At 47.2% G+C, this 15,479-nt stretch overlaps 1 protein-coding gene across 1 annotated transcript in view; it reads left to right on the top strand.

Moving 5' to 3' along the window:
* The window catches only part of LOC148431184 (uncharacterized), a 41,509-nt gene that overhangs the window by 22,484 nt on the left and 3,546 nt on the right, over positions 1 to 15,479 (top strand). Inside the window, 2 exon segments of the mRNA XM_088466230.1 lie at positions 4,939 to 5,063; positions 10,429 to 10,531. Of these exon segments, the coding sequence (XP_088322356.1) occupies positions 4,939 to 5,063; positions 10,429 to 10,531 (228 nt within the window).

Below are 15,479 nucleotides of genomic sequence, written 5' to 3'. Positions count from 1 at the left end.
TCTCTTATCCTACACCCTCCTCTGTCACTACAGCACTCTGTTATCCTACACCCTCCTCTGTCACTACAGCAATCTCTTATCCTACACCCTCCTCTGTCACTACAGCCATCTCTTATCCTACACCCTCCTCTGTCACTACAGCAATCTCTTATCCTACACCCTCCTCTGTCACTACAGCAATCTCTTATCCTACACCCTCCTCTGTCACTACAGCACTCTCTTATCCTACACCCTCCTCTGTCACTACAGCACTCTCTTATCCTACACCCTCCTCTGTCACTACAGCCATCTCTTATCCTACACCCTCCTCTGTCACTACAGCCATCTCTTTTCCTACACCCTCCTCTGTCACTACAGCACTCTCTTATCCTACACCCTCCTCTGTCACTACAGCACTCTCTTATCCTACACCCTCCTCTGTCACTACAGCCATCTCTTATCCTACACCCTCCTCTGTCACTACAGCCATCTCTTATCCTACACCCTCCTCTGTCACTACAGCCATCTCTTATCCTACACCCTCCTCTGTCACTACTACAGCCATCTCTTATCCTACACCCTCCTCTGTCACTACTACAGCCATCTCTTATCCTACACCCTCCTCTGTCACTACAGCACTCTCTTATCCTACACCCTCCTCTGTCACTACAGCACTCTCTTATCCTACACCCTCCTCTGTCACTACAGCCATCTCTTATCCTACACCCTCCTCTGTCACTACAGCCATCTCTTATCCTACACCTTCCTCTGTCACTACAGCCATCTCTTATCCTACACCCTCCTCTGTCACTACTACAGCCATCTCTTATCCTACACCCTCCTCTGTCACTACTACAGCTATCTCTTATCCTACACCCTCCTCTGTCACTACAGCCATCTCTTATCCTACACCCTCCTCTATCACTACAGCCATCTCTTATCCTACACCCTCCTCTGTCACTACAGCCATCTATTATCCTACACCCTCCTCTGTCACTACAGCACTCTCTTATCCTACACCCTCCTCTGTCACTACAGCCATCTCTTATCCTACACCCTCCTCTGTCACTACAGCCATCTCTTATCCTACACCCTCCTCTGTCACTACAGCACTCTCTTATCCTACACCCTCCTCTGTCACTACAGCACTCTCTTATCCTACACCCTCCTCTGTCACTACAGCCATCTATTATCCTACACCCTCCTCTGTCACTACAGCACTCTCTTATCCTACACCCTCCTCTGTCACTACAGCCCTCTCTTATCCTACACCCTCCTCTGTCACTACAGCACTCTCTTATCCTACACCCTCCTCTGTCACTACAGCCATCTCTTATCCTACACCCTCCTCTGTCACTACAGCACTCTCTTATCCTACACCCTCCTCTGTCACTACAGCCATCTATTATCCTACACCCTCCTCTGTCACTACAGCACTCTCTTATCCTACACCCTCCTCTGTCACTACAGCCATCTCTTATCCTACACCCTCCTCTGTCACTACAGCCATCTCTTATCCTACACCCTCCTCTGTCACTACAGCACTCTCTTATCCTACACCCTCCTCTGTCACTACAGCACTCTCTTATCCTACACCCTCCTCTGTCACTACAGCCATCTCTTATCCTACACCCTCCTCTGTCACTACAGCCATCTCTTATCCTACACCCTCCTCTGTCACTACAGCCATCTCTTATCCTACACCCTCCTCTGTCACTACAGCACTCTCTTATCCTACACCCTCCTCTGTCACTACAGCCATCTCTTATCCTACACCCTCCTCTGTCACTACAGCACTCTCTTATCCTACACCTTCCTCTGTCACTACAGCACTCTTATCTTACACCTTCCTCTGTCACTACAGCACTCTCTTATCCTACACCCTCCTCTGTCACTACAGCACTCTCTTATCCTACACCCTCCTCTGTCACTACAGCACTCTCTTATCCTACACCCTCCTGTCACTACAGCAATCTCTTATCCTACACCCTCCTCTGTCACTACAGCCATCTCTTATCCTACACCCTCCTCTGTCACTACAGCCATCTCTTATCCTACACCCTCCTGTCACTACAGCACTCTCTTATCCTACACCCTCCTCTGTCACTACAGCCATCTCTTATCCTACACCCCCCTCTGTCACTACAGCCATCTCTTATCCTACACCCTCCTCTGTCACTACAGCCATCTCTTATCCTACACCCCCCTCTGTCACTACAGCCATCTCTTATCCTACACCCTCCTCTGTCACTACAGCCATCTCTTATCCTACACCCTCCTCTGTCACTACAGCCATCTCTTATCCTACACCTTCCTCTGTCACTACAGCCATCTCTTATCCTACGCCCTCCTCTGTCACTACAGCCATCTCTTATCCTACACCCTCCTCTGTCACTACAGCCATCTCTTATCCTACACTCTCCTCTGTCACTACAGCCATCTCTTATCCTACATCCTCCTCTGTCACTACAGCACTCTCTTATCCTACACCCTCCTCTGTCACTACAGCACTCTGTTATCCTACACCCTCCTCTGTCACTACAGCAATCTCTTATCCTACACCCTCCTCTGTCACTACAGCCATCTCTTATCCTACACCCTCCTCTGTCACTACAGCAATCTCTTATCCTACACCCTCCTCTGTCACTACAGCAATCTCTTATCCTACACCCTCCTCTGTCACTACAGCACTCTCTTATCCTACACCCTCCTCTGTCACTACAGCACTCTCTTATCCTACACCCTCCTCTGTCACTACAGCCATCTCTTATCCTACACCCTCCTCTGTCACTACAGCCATCTCTTTTCCTACACCCTCCTCTGTCACTACAGCACTCTCTTATCCTACACCCTCCTCTGTCACTACAGCACTCTCTTATCCTACACCCTCCTCTGTCACTACAGCCATCTCTTATCCTACACCCTCCTCTGTCACTACAGCCATCTCTTATCCTACACCCTCCTCTGTCACTACAGCCATCTCTTATCCTACACCCTCCTCTGTCACTACTACAGCCATCTCTTATCCTACACCCTCCTCTGTCACTACTACAGCCATCTCTTATCCTACACCCTCCTCTGTCACTACTACAGCCATCTCTTATCCTACACCCTCCTCTGTCACTACTACAGCCATCTCTTATCCTACACCCTCCTCTGTCACTACTACAGCCATCTCTTATCCTACACCCTCCTCTGTCACTACTACAGCCATCTCTTATCCTACACCCTCCTCTGTCACTACTACAGCTATCTCTTATCCTACACCCTCCTCTGTCACTACTACAGCCATCTCTTATCCTACACCCTCCTCTGTCACTACTACAGCCATCTCTTATCCTACACCCTCCTCTGTCACTACTACAGCCATCTCTTATCCTACACCCTCCTCTGTCACTACTACAGCCATCTCTTATCCTATCCCTCCTCTGTCACTACAGCCATCTCTTATCCTACACCTTCCTCTGTCACTACAGCAATCTCTTATCCTACACCCTCCTCTGTCACTACAGCAATCTCTTATCCTATCCCTCCTCTGTCACTACAGCCATCTTTTATCCTACACCCTCCTCTGTCACTACTACAGCCATCTCTTATCCTACACCCTCCTCTGTCACTACTACAGCCATCTCTTATCCTACACCCTCCTCTGTCACTACTACAGCCATCTCTTATCCTACACCCTCCTCTGTCACTACTACAGCCATCTCTTATCCTACACCCTCCTCTGTCACTACTGCAATCTTATCCTACACCCTCCTCTGTCACTACAGCCATCTCTTATCCTATACCCTCCTCTGTCACTAGCGACCGCCGGCATCATAAACGCATCCCGTCACTGTGTGTTACCATCCCAGAAATCTGACCAGTCTCCTTCCCACACTATCTGGTGTATCTCATACATCAGGAGCCATCAGCCCCTATTATACTCCTGCTCTCCTCCTCACATCATGTCACTGTGTGTTACCAGCCCAGAGATCTGACCTGTCTCCTCCCCACACTCTCTGGTGTATCTCATACATCAGGAGCCATCAGCCCCTGTTATACTCCTGCTCTCCCCCTCACATCATGTCACTGTGTGTTACCAGCCCAGAGATCTGACCAGTCTCCTCCCCACACTCTCTGGTGTATCTCATACATCAGGAGCCATCAGCCCCTATTATACTCCTGCTCTCCCCCTCACATCATGTCACTGTGTGTTACCAACCCAGAGATCTGACCAGTCTCCTCCCCACACTCTCTGGTGTATCTCATACATCAGGAGCCATCAGCCCCTATTATACTCCTGCTCTCCCCCTCACATCATGTCACTGTGTGTTACCAACCCAGAGATCTGACCAGTCTCCTCCCCACACTCTCTGGTGTATCTCATACATCAGGAGCCATCAGCCCCTATTATACTCTTGCTCTCTCCCACACATCATGTCACTGTGTGTTACCAACCCAGAGATCTGACCAGTCTCCTCCCCACACTCTCTGGTGTATCTCATACATCAGGAGCCATCAGCCCCTATTATACTCTTGCTCTCTCCCACACATCATGTCACTGTGTGTTACCAGCCCAGAGATCTGACCAGTCTCCTCCCCACACTCTGTCTAGGTATTTTGCATACATCTCAGCACCGGGGGCTTCTGTTGGATCTTTATTCACTGGGCCAGGAGACTTATTGGGATTTATTTTTTAATCCTGTGATCATCTGTGTGGTTGAACACAAGTGACATTACCAGCGCTCCTACCTGACTAGTTTTAAATACGTGTGATAAACAGTATTTTATATCTCTATTCACCAAGATGTCTGCACAAATACATTTCCAGTATTCAGTTATCATTACAATGTTCCATGTAAAGATCATATATGTACATTTAAAATAAAGTGATCAGAAAATGTAGCATGAAGAATAGTTTGGTCATTACATCTAATTTGAAAAGCTTCCATAAATGTACTTTATTCCCGGCAGATGGGCCCAGCAGCAGGAACCCCTCAGAGGAACATCTCGTTGTATTGCCAGAATGTAAAGTAGAAGATAAGGACATCTCACGAGATTCTCCGGGAGATAATATTATTACCCTAACTATACATTCGGTACTACACAGTGCATTTATAATAACCGAGGAATGTTCTTCTGATAAATCAGATATGTAAGGTTTTTCCCTGTTCTGAATGTGGTAAATGTTTTGCCCAGAATTCGTATCTCATTACCCACCAGAGAATACACACAGGTGAGAAGCCATTTCCATGTTCCGATTGTGGGAAAGGCTTTAAACAGAAATCCGATATCTTGAGACATCAGCGCATTCACTCCAGGCAAAAGCCGTTGCCCTGTTCTCACTGCGGGAAGAGCTTCACCCAGAAATCAGATCTTCTAAAACATCAGATGTTTCGTCCAGAAATCAAATCTAGTTTATCATCAAAGAATACACACCGGCAGCAGCCCCCGTCTCCGATACCTCCTGTAGTCTACAACTGTGTAGCAGTAAATATTGATAATTTGTATATGGTAAACCCGTATCGATCAAAAATATCGATATCGGACCGCTGATTAGGGATGGCCAATTTATAGAAGTCCTAAATAGTTTGTGTGTTTAACGTTCCTCAACCATTTGTAAGAACTTACCTTTGTTATCAGTTTCTACGAAGTCCTTAGGGTCCACAGGGATACCTTGGGGATTTAGATGACGTCAGGAGATCGGGCACCGAGCAGCTAAAAACTTTCCTCCCAGGATGCAACGTTCTCCCCTAAACCCCATCCCCGGGCCAGAGGCACCTCAGTTCGTAACAAGTCAAAAGCCGGAGGAGGAGCACAGAGAGAAATAAAGTCTGGAACACACAAGAATCACATTCTCACACAAAGGAGACAGAAGACTGGTGACCAGAACAACACCCTACTGATGCACAGGGCGTCGGGGTGGGCGCCCTGTGGACCCTAAGGACTTCGTAGAAACAGATAACAAAGGAAAGTTCTTACCATATCTCTTGTTTTCTATTTCCGGGTCCTTAGGGATCCACAGGGATACCTTGGGGATGTTCCAAAGCAGTATCCTTCAAGGGTGGGGACGCTCCTGTGCAGAAAGGAGAATCCGCCGCCCGAAGGAAGCATCCTGAGAGGCGAAGGTATCAAATGCATAATACCTTACAAACGTATGGACAGAGGACCACGTGGCAGCCTTACATAACTGAACAGCCGAGGCGCCACGGCGAGCTGCCCACGAAGGACCGACAGACCGAGTAGAATAAGCTCTCATAGAAGGTGGAACAGGAAGGTCTTCCCTAGAGTAAGCCTCAGAAATGGCCAGTCGAATCCATCTGGCCAAAGTCCGCTTATCAGCAGGCCAAGCCCTTTTGTGCAATCCAAAAAGAAAAAACAAAGAGATTACAGAAGGGAAGCGGTATGGTCCACATAAATTCAAAGGGCACGTACAACATCCAAAAAGGCTTCACCCAGAGAGAGGTCCGGAGAATTAAAGGCAGGCACAACAATTTCTTCATTGATGTAAAAAATGGACACTACCTTAGGCAGGAAAGCAGGGCGAGTTCTCAGCACCTCCCTGTCCTGGTGAAAAACCAAAAAGGGGGAACGACGAGAGCGCCCCCAACTCTGAAACCCTTCTGGCGGAAGTCATGACCAGAAGAAAACAGTCTTAACTGTAAACCATTTGAGGTTCACTGGTTCCAGTGGTTCAAACGGAGGGCTTTGTAAGGCCCTGAGAACAACCGCCAGATCTTCAAACGATCTCTCATGCATCCAGACTTTCACAGTGCATCGTGTCCTAGATTGTCAGATCTGCCCTACTGCACGGCAGATCTGAAGATACGATGTGCGACCAGCGGGGACGCGCATCACATCGTGATCGTGGGTGGGGACTCACGATTTACTCAGGATTTGGCCATATTTTACACGATCTGTCGTTCCAATGTGTCGGAATCGTCCAGATCAGGTAAAAATATCGCTATGTGTGTGGCCAGCATTAGAAGGGCTGTCTCAAGAGCCACGCCATCCAAGACAGACGAGCCAGGTCCGGGTAAAGGCAAGGCCCTTGTGAAAACAGGTCCAGACGTTGAGGCAACAGCAGTGGGGGGTCTATGGAGAGACTCTGAAGAGCTGAGTACCAATGACGTCTGGGCCACGCTGGAGCCACCAATACAATCTTTCCCTCGAGGAAGAAGGGAGTTTGGAGGAAACAGGTATGCAAACTGGAAGGTCCACTTGACAGAGCGTCCACCAGAACCGCACCGGAGTCCCTTGTTCTGGAACCGTACCTTGGCAGCTTGTGATTTTGATGAGAGGCCACGAGATCCAGTTCTGGCAGGCCCCACCTGTCCACCAGGAGTTGAAACACCTCTGGGTAAAGAGACCACTCCCCTGGATGCACGTCGTGACGGCTGAAGAAGTCTGCTTCCCAATTGAGAACTCCCGGAATGTACACTGCTGATACGGCTGGTAGATGTTTTTCTGCCCAAATCAGAATGCGAGATAACCTCCGACATTGCGGCCTGACTTCAAGTACCTCCCTGGTGATTTATGTAAGCCACTGCAGTGGCGTTGTCTGTCTGACTTGCACGGGTCTTCCCTGCAAGAGAGGTCCGGCTAGTTGAAGGGCCTTGAAAACCACCCAAAGTTCTAGGACGTTTATAGGGAGAGTAGACTCTACTACAGTCCACCGACCCTGGAAGGAGCATAATCCCATCACCGCACCGCAACCTCTTAGGCTGCTGTCCGTTGTCAGAAGAACCCAGTCCAGAATCCAAAAGGGACGGCCCAAATTGAGATGAGGCGTCTGTAGCCACCAGGCCAGAGAGAGCCGCACCTCCGGAGAGAGCACCATCGTCTGAGACTTCAACCGATGGGGCAACTCATTCCAACTGGAGAGAATCAATTTCTGCAAAGGTCTGCAATGAAACTGGTCATATTCCACCATGTCGAATGTTGAGACTAGGGAGCCCAGGAATTACATCGCTGAATGGATGGACACTCAACGAGAGTGTAGACATCTGCGCACTCGCGTCTCCACAATGGATATCTTTTCTGTTGTCAGAAAAATCCGTTGTTGTTGGGAGTCTAAGAGAGCCCCCAGATGTAACATCCTCTGAGACAGCGTCAAGGAGGACTTCTTCCAGTAGATTAACCAACCGTGAGACTGTAACACAGAGATCGTGAGGCTTAGGTGGTACTGATGCATCTCTGGAGATCTTGCTAGTAGTAACAGATTGCCCAGATAGGGCAAAAGGTGTACTCCCTGCAGCCGCAGATGAGCCGCCATGACCTTGGTGAACACTCGAGGAGCAGTAGAAAGGCCAAACGGGAGAGCCTGGAATTGAAAATGTTGCTGTTTGATAGCAAACCTGAGGAAACGTTTTTGTGACAAAGCAATGGGAATATGCAGGTATGCTCCTGAATATCCAGGGACACCATAAAGTCTCCAGGTTCCATAGCCAGGATGATGGACCGTAAAGTCTCCATCCTGAAATTTGGGACCCTGAGAAACTTGTTCAGGGATTTGAGGTTGAGGATGCACTTCAACCTCGCCGCCCAACATCCTGGCAGGCAGAAATGCTGTGCCTGTGACCCACCTTTAGCAGACAAGGTATATGCACACCCTGACCAACGGTGTGAATAAGAAAAACGGCAGGGATAGCTTAAAACTGTGACAGAAAGAAAGTGAAAGTCATACAGCAGATGCTAGCAATAAGGTCACATGCAAGGCAGAGTAAATTCCTGCACAAAGGCACTATAGCACTGTTACACAGACAGAGTCTGGTATTCTAACAGCTAGGTATACACTGACCCGAAGGCGAGGTATGCTGGGGACCGTTCCACTGAGAAACGCTGCTTCCACTCTCCTAAAATGGCTGCCAAGCTTGTGGAGAGGTGGAGTCACTGCACTGCTCATGTAACCTCCTCAGAGGAAAAAGAGCGGGAGTGCAGAAGGGAGGGGCCAGCCTTAAAGGCTCAGGCCTCCTCCATAGCCAGCATTAACCCCCCAGAGCCAGCGGCTACCTGGTGGTCCAGTGGGCGCAGGCTCAGTGCGTGCCCCACTGCATTGACAGCGCTCCGGGGGTTCCCAGCCCCGGAGTGCAAGAACCATGGCACCGCGGGCACTGAAGCGCAGTGACCGCCGCGCTTTACTCACCTCCCCCCGTGAATCCGGCCATGGTTCGGGGGGTCGCACGGGATCCGCTAGCAGGACCCCGCCGAGGACACCGGGATCAGTACTGGGGACTCAGCGGCAGCAGTGCGGACGTCCATGTGACTGTCCGCGCTGCGCACACTGAACTGTGTGCTTCTCTTTCGTAAATACTTCAGGGGCTGTATTGGAGCACAGCTCCCCACTGCTCGTCGGTGCAACCACTCCGGCAGGGCACCGAATCGAACTGAGGAGCCTCTGGCCCGGGGGTGGGCTTTAGAGGAGATCGTTGCATCCTGGGAGAAAAGTTTTTAGCTGCTCGGTCACCTAAATCCCTAAGGTATCTCTGTGGATCCTGAAGTAGCCATGTATTTATGGTATATTGTGTTTAAAAAACAAAAAAACACAGTTGGATAAGTTATAAATAGATGGGGGTTTTTTTGTAAACCTCTGTTTATAGAAATTTTCAATAGTAAATAAACTGTAGAATACATTTCTCACATATTAACCTGAATAGCTAATTACAGAGCAGACCTCACAAAAAATAAATCCTTAATACAGAATATTGCTGAAATAGACATCAATTGTAAAGACCATGCCAATCAATCAAGTACAATCGGCAAGCATTTAAGTGTTAATGCTCTAGCGTGATATATATTGTATTTTCTATACTTTCATGCGCTGAGTCTATTATTCTCTTTTTCATATATTTCTATATGTTTATATTTGCTGTAATTTTTTTTTTTTTTTTTTTAATGCTCTGCAGTTTGCTAATGTGTTATTTATATTAGGTGTTCTATATATTTGTGGTGGATATGTTTTCCGATTTTGATGTGTGATAATTATTGTGTTTTTTATTTATTTATTGTTATATTGTATTGTTTACTTGGAAAAACATTTTCAGTAAAAAATTCTGTTTAAAAAAAAAAAAGTACAATCGCCAATAAAGAAAGAATATAAACTATATATCAACATAAATATGGCAATTTGTTTTCACATGGATGAAGTTAAATGTTTTTTTAATTTCTGCATTTTATCACCCTTATCACTTAACTGGCTAAAATGTTTCCAATACTAGCTTAGAAACTGTCGTTTTTTTAATAATTAAATTAGGTCAAAAACGTCAACGTATATTATAAATTTAGTTCTTTGATTGTACACATTATTTACAGGAGAACATACATATATTATTGACATCACTTGTGTATTATATAGATATTATTTCAAGTAGAGTCACTCGGGTGTACTGTAAAGTGATATTTTTATTTTTACTTCCAGTCATGAAATCTCTCCGTATTAAGCAAAGTATTTTGTGTGTTATTTAGGTTGAAGATTTGATTGATAGTAAAGTTGAAGTTAAAGAGGAAGAAAAGAAGATGCGTGATCTGCAGTGTAAGGAGGAGGAAATCCCTACAGCTATCAGCACAGGTGAGTAATAATCACTAAGTACAGAACAGTCACATATTCTCCTTGTTCTGTCACTACAGCACTCTCTTATCCTACACCCTCCTCTGTCACTACAGCCATCTCTTATCCTACACCCTCCTCTGTCACTACAGCACTCTCTTATCCTACACCCTCCTCTGTCACTACAGCCATCTCTTATCCTACACCCTCCTCTGTCACTACAGCCATCTCTTATCCTACACCCTCCTCTGTCACTACAGCCATCTCTTATCCTACACCCTCCTCTGTCACTACAGCCATCTCTTATCCTACACCCTCCTCTGTCACTACAGCAATCTCTTATCCTACACCCTCCTCTGTCACTACAGCACTCTCTTATCCTACACCTTCCTCTGTCACTACAGCCATCTCTTATCCTACACCCTCCTCTGTCACTACAGCCATCTCTTATCCTACACCCTCCTCTGTCACTACAGCCATCTCTTATCCTACACCCTCCTCTGTCACTACTACAGCCATCTCTTATCCTACACCCTCCTCTGTCACTACAACACTCTCTTATCCTACACCCTCCTCTGTCACTACAGCACTCTCTTATCCTACACCCTCCTCTGTGACTACAGACTAAAGAAGAGGGGAGTCAGCAGCCATCAGCCCCTATTATACTCCTGCTCTCCCCCTCACATCATGTCACTGTGTGTTACCAGCCCAGATTCCTGACCTGTGTCCTCCCCACACTCTCTGGTGTATCTCATACATCAGGAGCCATCAGCCCCTATTATACTCCTGCTCTCCCCCTCACATCATGTCACTGTGTGTTACCAGCCCAGAGATATGACCAGTCTCCTCCCCACACTCTCTGGTGTATCTCATACATCAGGAGCCATCAGCCCCTTTTATACTCCTGCTCTCCCCCTCACATCATGTCACTGTATGTTACCAGCCCAGAGATATGACCAGTCTCCTCCCCTCACTCTCTGGTGTATCTCATACATCAGGAGCCATCAGCCCCTATTATACTCCTGCTCTCCTCCTCACATCATGTCACTGTGTGTTACCAGCCCAGAGATCTGACCAGTCTCCTCCCCACACTCTCTGGTTTATCTCATAAAAAGTGGGAGGCACATATAGAAACCGTTGTAATTCCTACACCGTTCACCTGATTTGGATGTAATTACCCTCAAATTAAATCTGAAAGTCTGCAGTTAAAGCACATCTTGTTTGTTTCATTTCAAAGCCATTTTGGTGGCGAATAGAGGCCAAAATATGAAAATTCTGTCAATGTCCCAATATTTATGCACCTGACTGTATATAATAATTCTATATGGTCTGTTTCATCTCCAATATGCATGCACACTACCTATCCAACCACTCTCCCAGCTAAGGGAGAAGGGACAAGCCTAGCCAGAGAGGGGAACCCGCTGGGCATCCGGGAACAGGTTGGGTGTGACCGGATGACCCTCGCTCTGCCAGGCGATCACAGATTTTTATCACTGATAGAGTAGAGGGTGGTTACTCATCCCTGAGTAGGCTTAGTTCATCAGTAACCGCATGTTATTGACTCCTCCTACTTGGTAGTGGGCGGGTATTTAGCCACTACCTGGCTCCTACATCGGCAGCTGGAGCTGCTTTTTTCACCCAGGCTCCTACACTGGTACCACTTCTCCCAGGGGTATGTGCGGACATGATACTGTAATACTACTTAGGTTTTGTTGGCTTATTCCCAATGGTCCTTCACTGTGGACCAGTCAGCTTGGAGATACTGGGCTCAATCCAGGACATCCGGTAAATGGAGTAGTGTTTGGTGCTTGTCTGGTGGTCACAGGATACAGGCAGATGCAGGCATCTTAAGGCAAGATGTCTATTGCTGAAATGTCTTGAATAAGACATGTCCCTTTGCTAAAGGTGCTTGGGACTATTCACAGCATACAAGATGTTCTTCAAACGTAGTAGTAAAGGATTCTTAAGTATCTTTGTGATTTAAACAGTATTTGGATCAGCATATGACTGAAAACTGCTTTTCTCCAAACCCTGCTGTACATGTTACACAGAGACTCACAGGAGACTTCCCCCTACTGTACAATTCGAAGAAAGTGCTTTAAACAAATGCTTGTTCAGTCTGACACCAAACCCCCTGCTAGTACCAAGACAATTACCATACCACTTCCTATGTCACAGAAGATGGTCGATTCCTTATACATTCCTATAGTCTTTACATTTAATCATGAATTTCCACAATTCTACAACTGCGCACAGTGCATTAAATTTGACATTAATATACATTAAACACCACTGTTCTCCCCAGAAAATTTGTCCAGCCGGGTGGCATCAAGAAGTAGCCGGGTGGGGGCCTTCGCAATCATAAAATGTTTTAAACCCTGACCTTATAATGATTTAAACTTGAAATAACATTTTATATATTAATTCTCCTCTTCTTATAAGAGGCCCAGTCGTCTGATTATGAAAAAGCTGCAAAGTCTGTAGGATTTGGTCCTTTTTATACAGCTCCCAGATACTGTCCCCACTTGCAGGCTCCCAAAGTGCCAGGTGGTGCACCCGCAAAATACACCCTGGGGAGAACACTGAACACACTGTATACTTCAGCTTTTAAAAACGCTAGCACCAGCTCCATGCTCTGAAACTTTGCTATGCCGTTTCCCAGCATCACATGACAGTGCAGCCTGGGACTAAGGCCCTCATTCAGAGGCGGTCGGAAAGAAGCGAGCGCTCGCTCTGAATGAGGGCGGCCTCTTGACTTTTCAAGTGCGGCCTCCTGGTCGCTAGCTAAGCTGTGGGTTACCACCCACGGCTTCAGTGACCGAACAGGTTGATGGTCGCGATGGTCAAGACCATCGCGACCATCGGGGCTTGCGACGAGACCCTAAGGTTGGGTCTCGGCAACCGCAAGCCCCAGGGAGCTTCCTGCTCTGATCAAGCAGGAAGCTCCCCACTGACATCACTGCTGACGTCAGTGCGGCCGCCCACAAGTCGGCAGGCGTTCCTTAAGGAACGCCTCCGTTTATGAAACCACTCCCCCGCCACTCCTACAAAACGGGGCGAGCTGTCGATCAACATCGACAGCCTCCCCTTTTGTAGAAATTCTCTCGCTACGGGGCTTGCGCACGCGCAATGCGGCCGCTGCGCCTGCGTAGGGCCTAAACATCGACCCGGTTGCGAGCGCTCAGCGCTTGCGACCGGGTCTGAATGAGGTCCTAAGTGCTCCCGACTGCAGTATTGATCCTTGCCACTGGCTAATACAATTACATTCCCCAGGCGCACAACGGTGGTTAATACACCTTGCATCACAGCTGCCGGACTTAGTTCAGCGCTGCGGCACACACTTGACCAAAACATTATGAAATATATAATTTTACAGTACATGGTGCCTAGAGTTGATAGTTCATGTAAAATTGCATTCAACACAAGATAGTAATCCCCTCAGTGTTGTGGCCGCTATCTTGACCTCGTGGGTCGAGTCTCCGGCCACAGTACACATGGTGGTAAGTGGGATGGGACAGAGCAAGGATGATGGGAACGTGACAGCAGCAGATAGAGCGAAGAGCAGATCAGCAGATAGAGAAGGATCGGGGGGGCAGACTGTTGCCACCTGGAATATACCAAGTCCCATTATTAGTATCACAATATAGTGGTTTGAGTCTCACAATAGATCAGGCCGCCAGGGTGAAAGGTTGCGGGGTCATCGGCTGTGTTTCCACGCAGCTACAATGGCAACTCGTGCCTAATTACATTGACCCCTTAGTTGGAAAAGACTGATGTTAACTTCTGCCGGCATAATCAGGATATTTCTGCGGCTGTCCGGTCATGCCTACTGCAGATGGGTTGCCCTGAAAGAGGGAGATGCAATGAAGATTTTAAAACAGTTTTGGCCGCCCCTTATCTACTAAAAAAGTTTAGTTTATGCTTGTACTGTTAAGTTCATCTATTCGTTAGGTATTTGTGTAAAATGGTACTTTCATCGGTAATAGATTATTGGTTTCACATCGATATTATTGTGTCTGTTTCCAGTGTCTGTTTAGGTTAGAGGTATTCTGATACTCGCATATGGGGTTGGGCCCTGTATCATTAGATCGTCCTGGTCCTGATGAAGGATAAGGAATTACAGTATTATGATTAAAGGAGGAAGAATTATTACGTGAGAAGTGAGATTGTGTACATTCATATCCTGAACCGCCCCTTCCTCTAAAGAAACAACTTCTTACGTGACATGTTACATTCATTTTGTTTACGACATTTATAACACCTGACTAGATTTTGCTTCATATGAACACAGAGGGCCTGGTTCAGAGGTGGACACAATTTTTAGATTTTTTTTTTTTCCCCAGAAATGGCCGATGTTTTGACTACTGCGCATACATCGGAGCTTCACTGCTCATGTGCCGCGATGGTCTTGCGAAGTCGCTTGGCAATGTGAATTTTGATGCAGTATAATTGACAATCAGCAATTGTCCAGATGAGGTAAAGGAAGTGCTGATTAAAACATAGTTGTGTCACGAACATTTTGGGGGCAGGTTGCAGCCAGTGACTGCCTCTTCAGATGCAGAGATTCCGACCCCAGCGTCTCAGTTGCGATGGACATTCTGAGCAGCCATAGGGTTCCTCAGTGGGCCATTGGTCTGACTGATGTTCCCGATTTGTAGCCGATGCTGCGTCTTCACATGGCAAGCAGCAGATCTAACAAAAGACGGCTTCTGCAGAACTTGCATATCTTCTCAGATCCGCTATGTCCGAAGACGCCGCACTAAGCAGATTTGTGTCCACCTCTGCAGCAGGTCCTATATGTCATAAATCATGAGTCTAGCTCTAAGCACAGATGTTTTTATCATGTGCTACCGCAGATTCACTGAGTGCATTGACTGTTATTCCTCTCCAATCCATCCATCCATCTGCATGGCTCCTTCACTGTGATTCGCATTAGTGTTTATATCCTCCGCACTGCTGAAACCATTGT

The sequence above is a fragment of the Taudactylus pleione genome, unplaced genomic scaffold (assembly GCF_031769625.1).
Source record: "Taudactylus pleione unplaced genomic scaffold, aTauple2 ptg002701l, whole genome shotgun sequence".
Classification (NCBI taxonomy): domain Eukaryota; kingdom Metazoa; phylum Chordata; class Amphibia; order Anura; family Myobatrachidae; genus Taudactylus; species Taudactylus pleione.
Note: the sequence above shows the minus strand (reverse complement) of the source record. Positions and strands in the feature narration are given on the sequence as shown.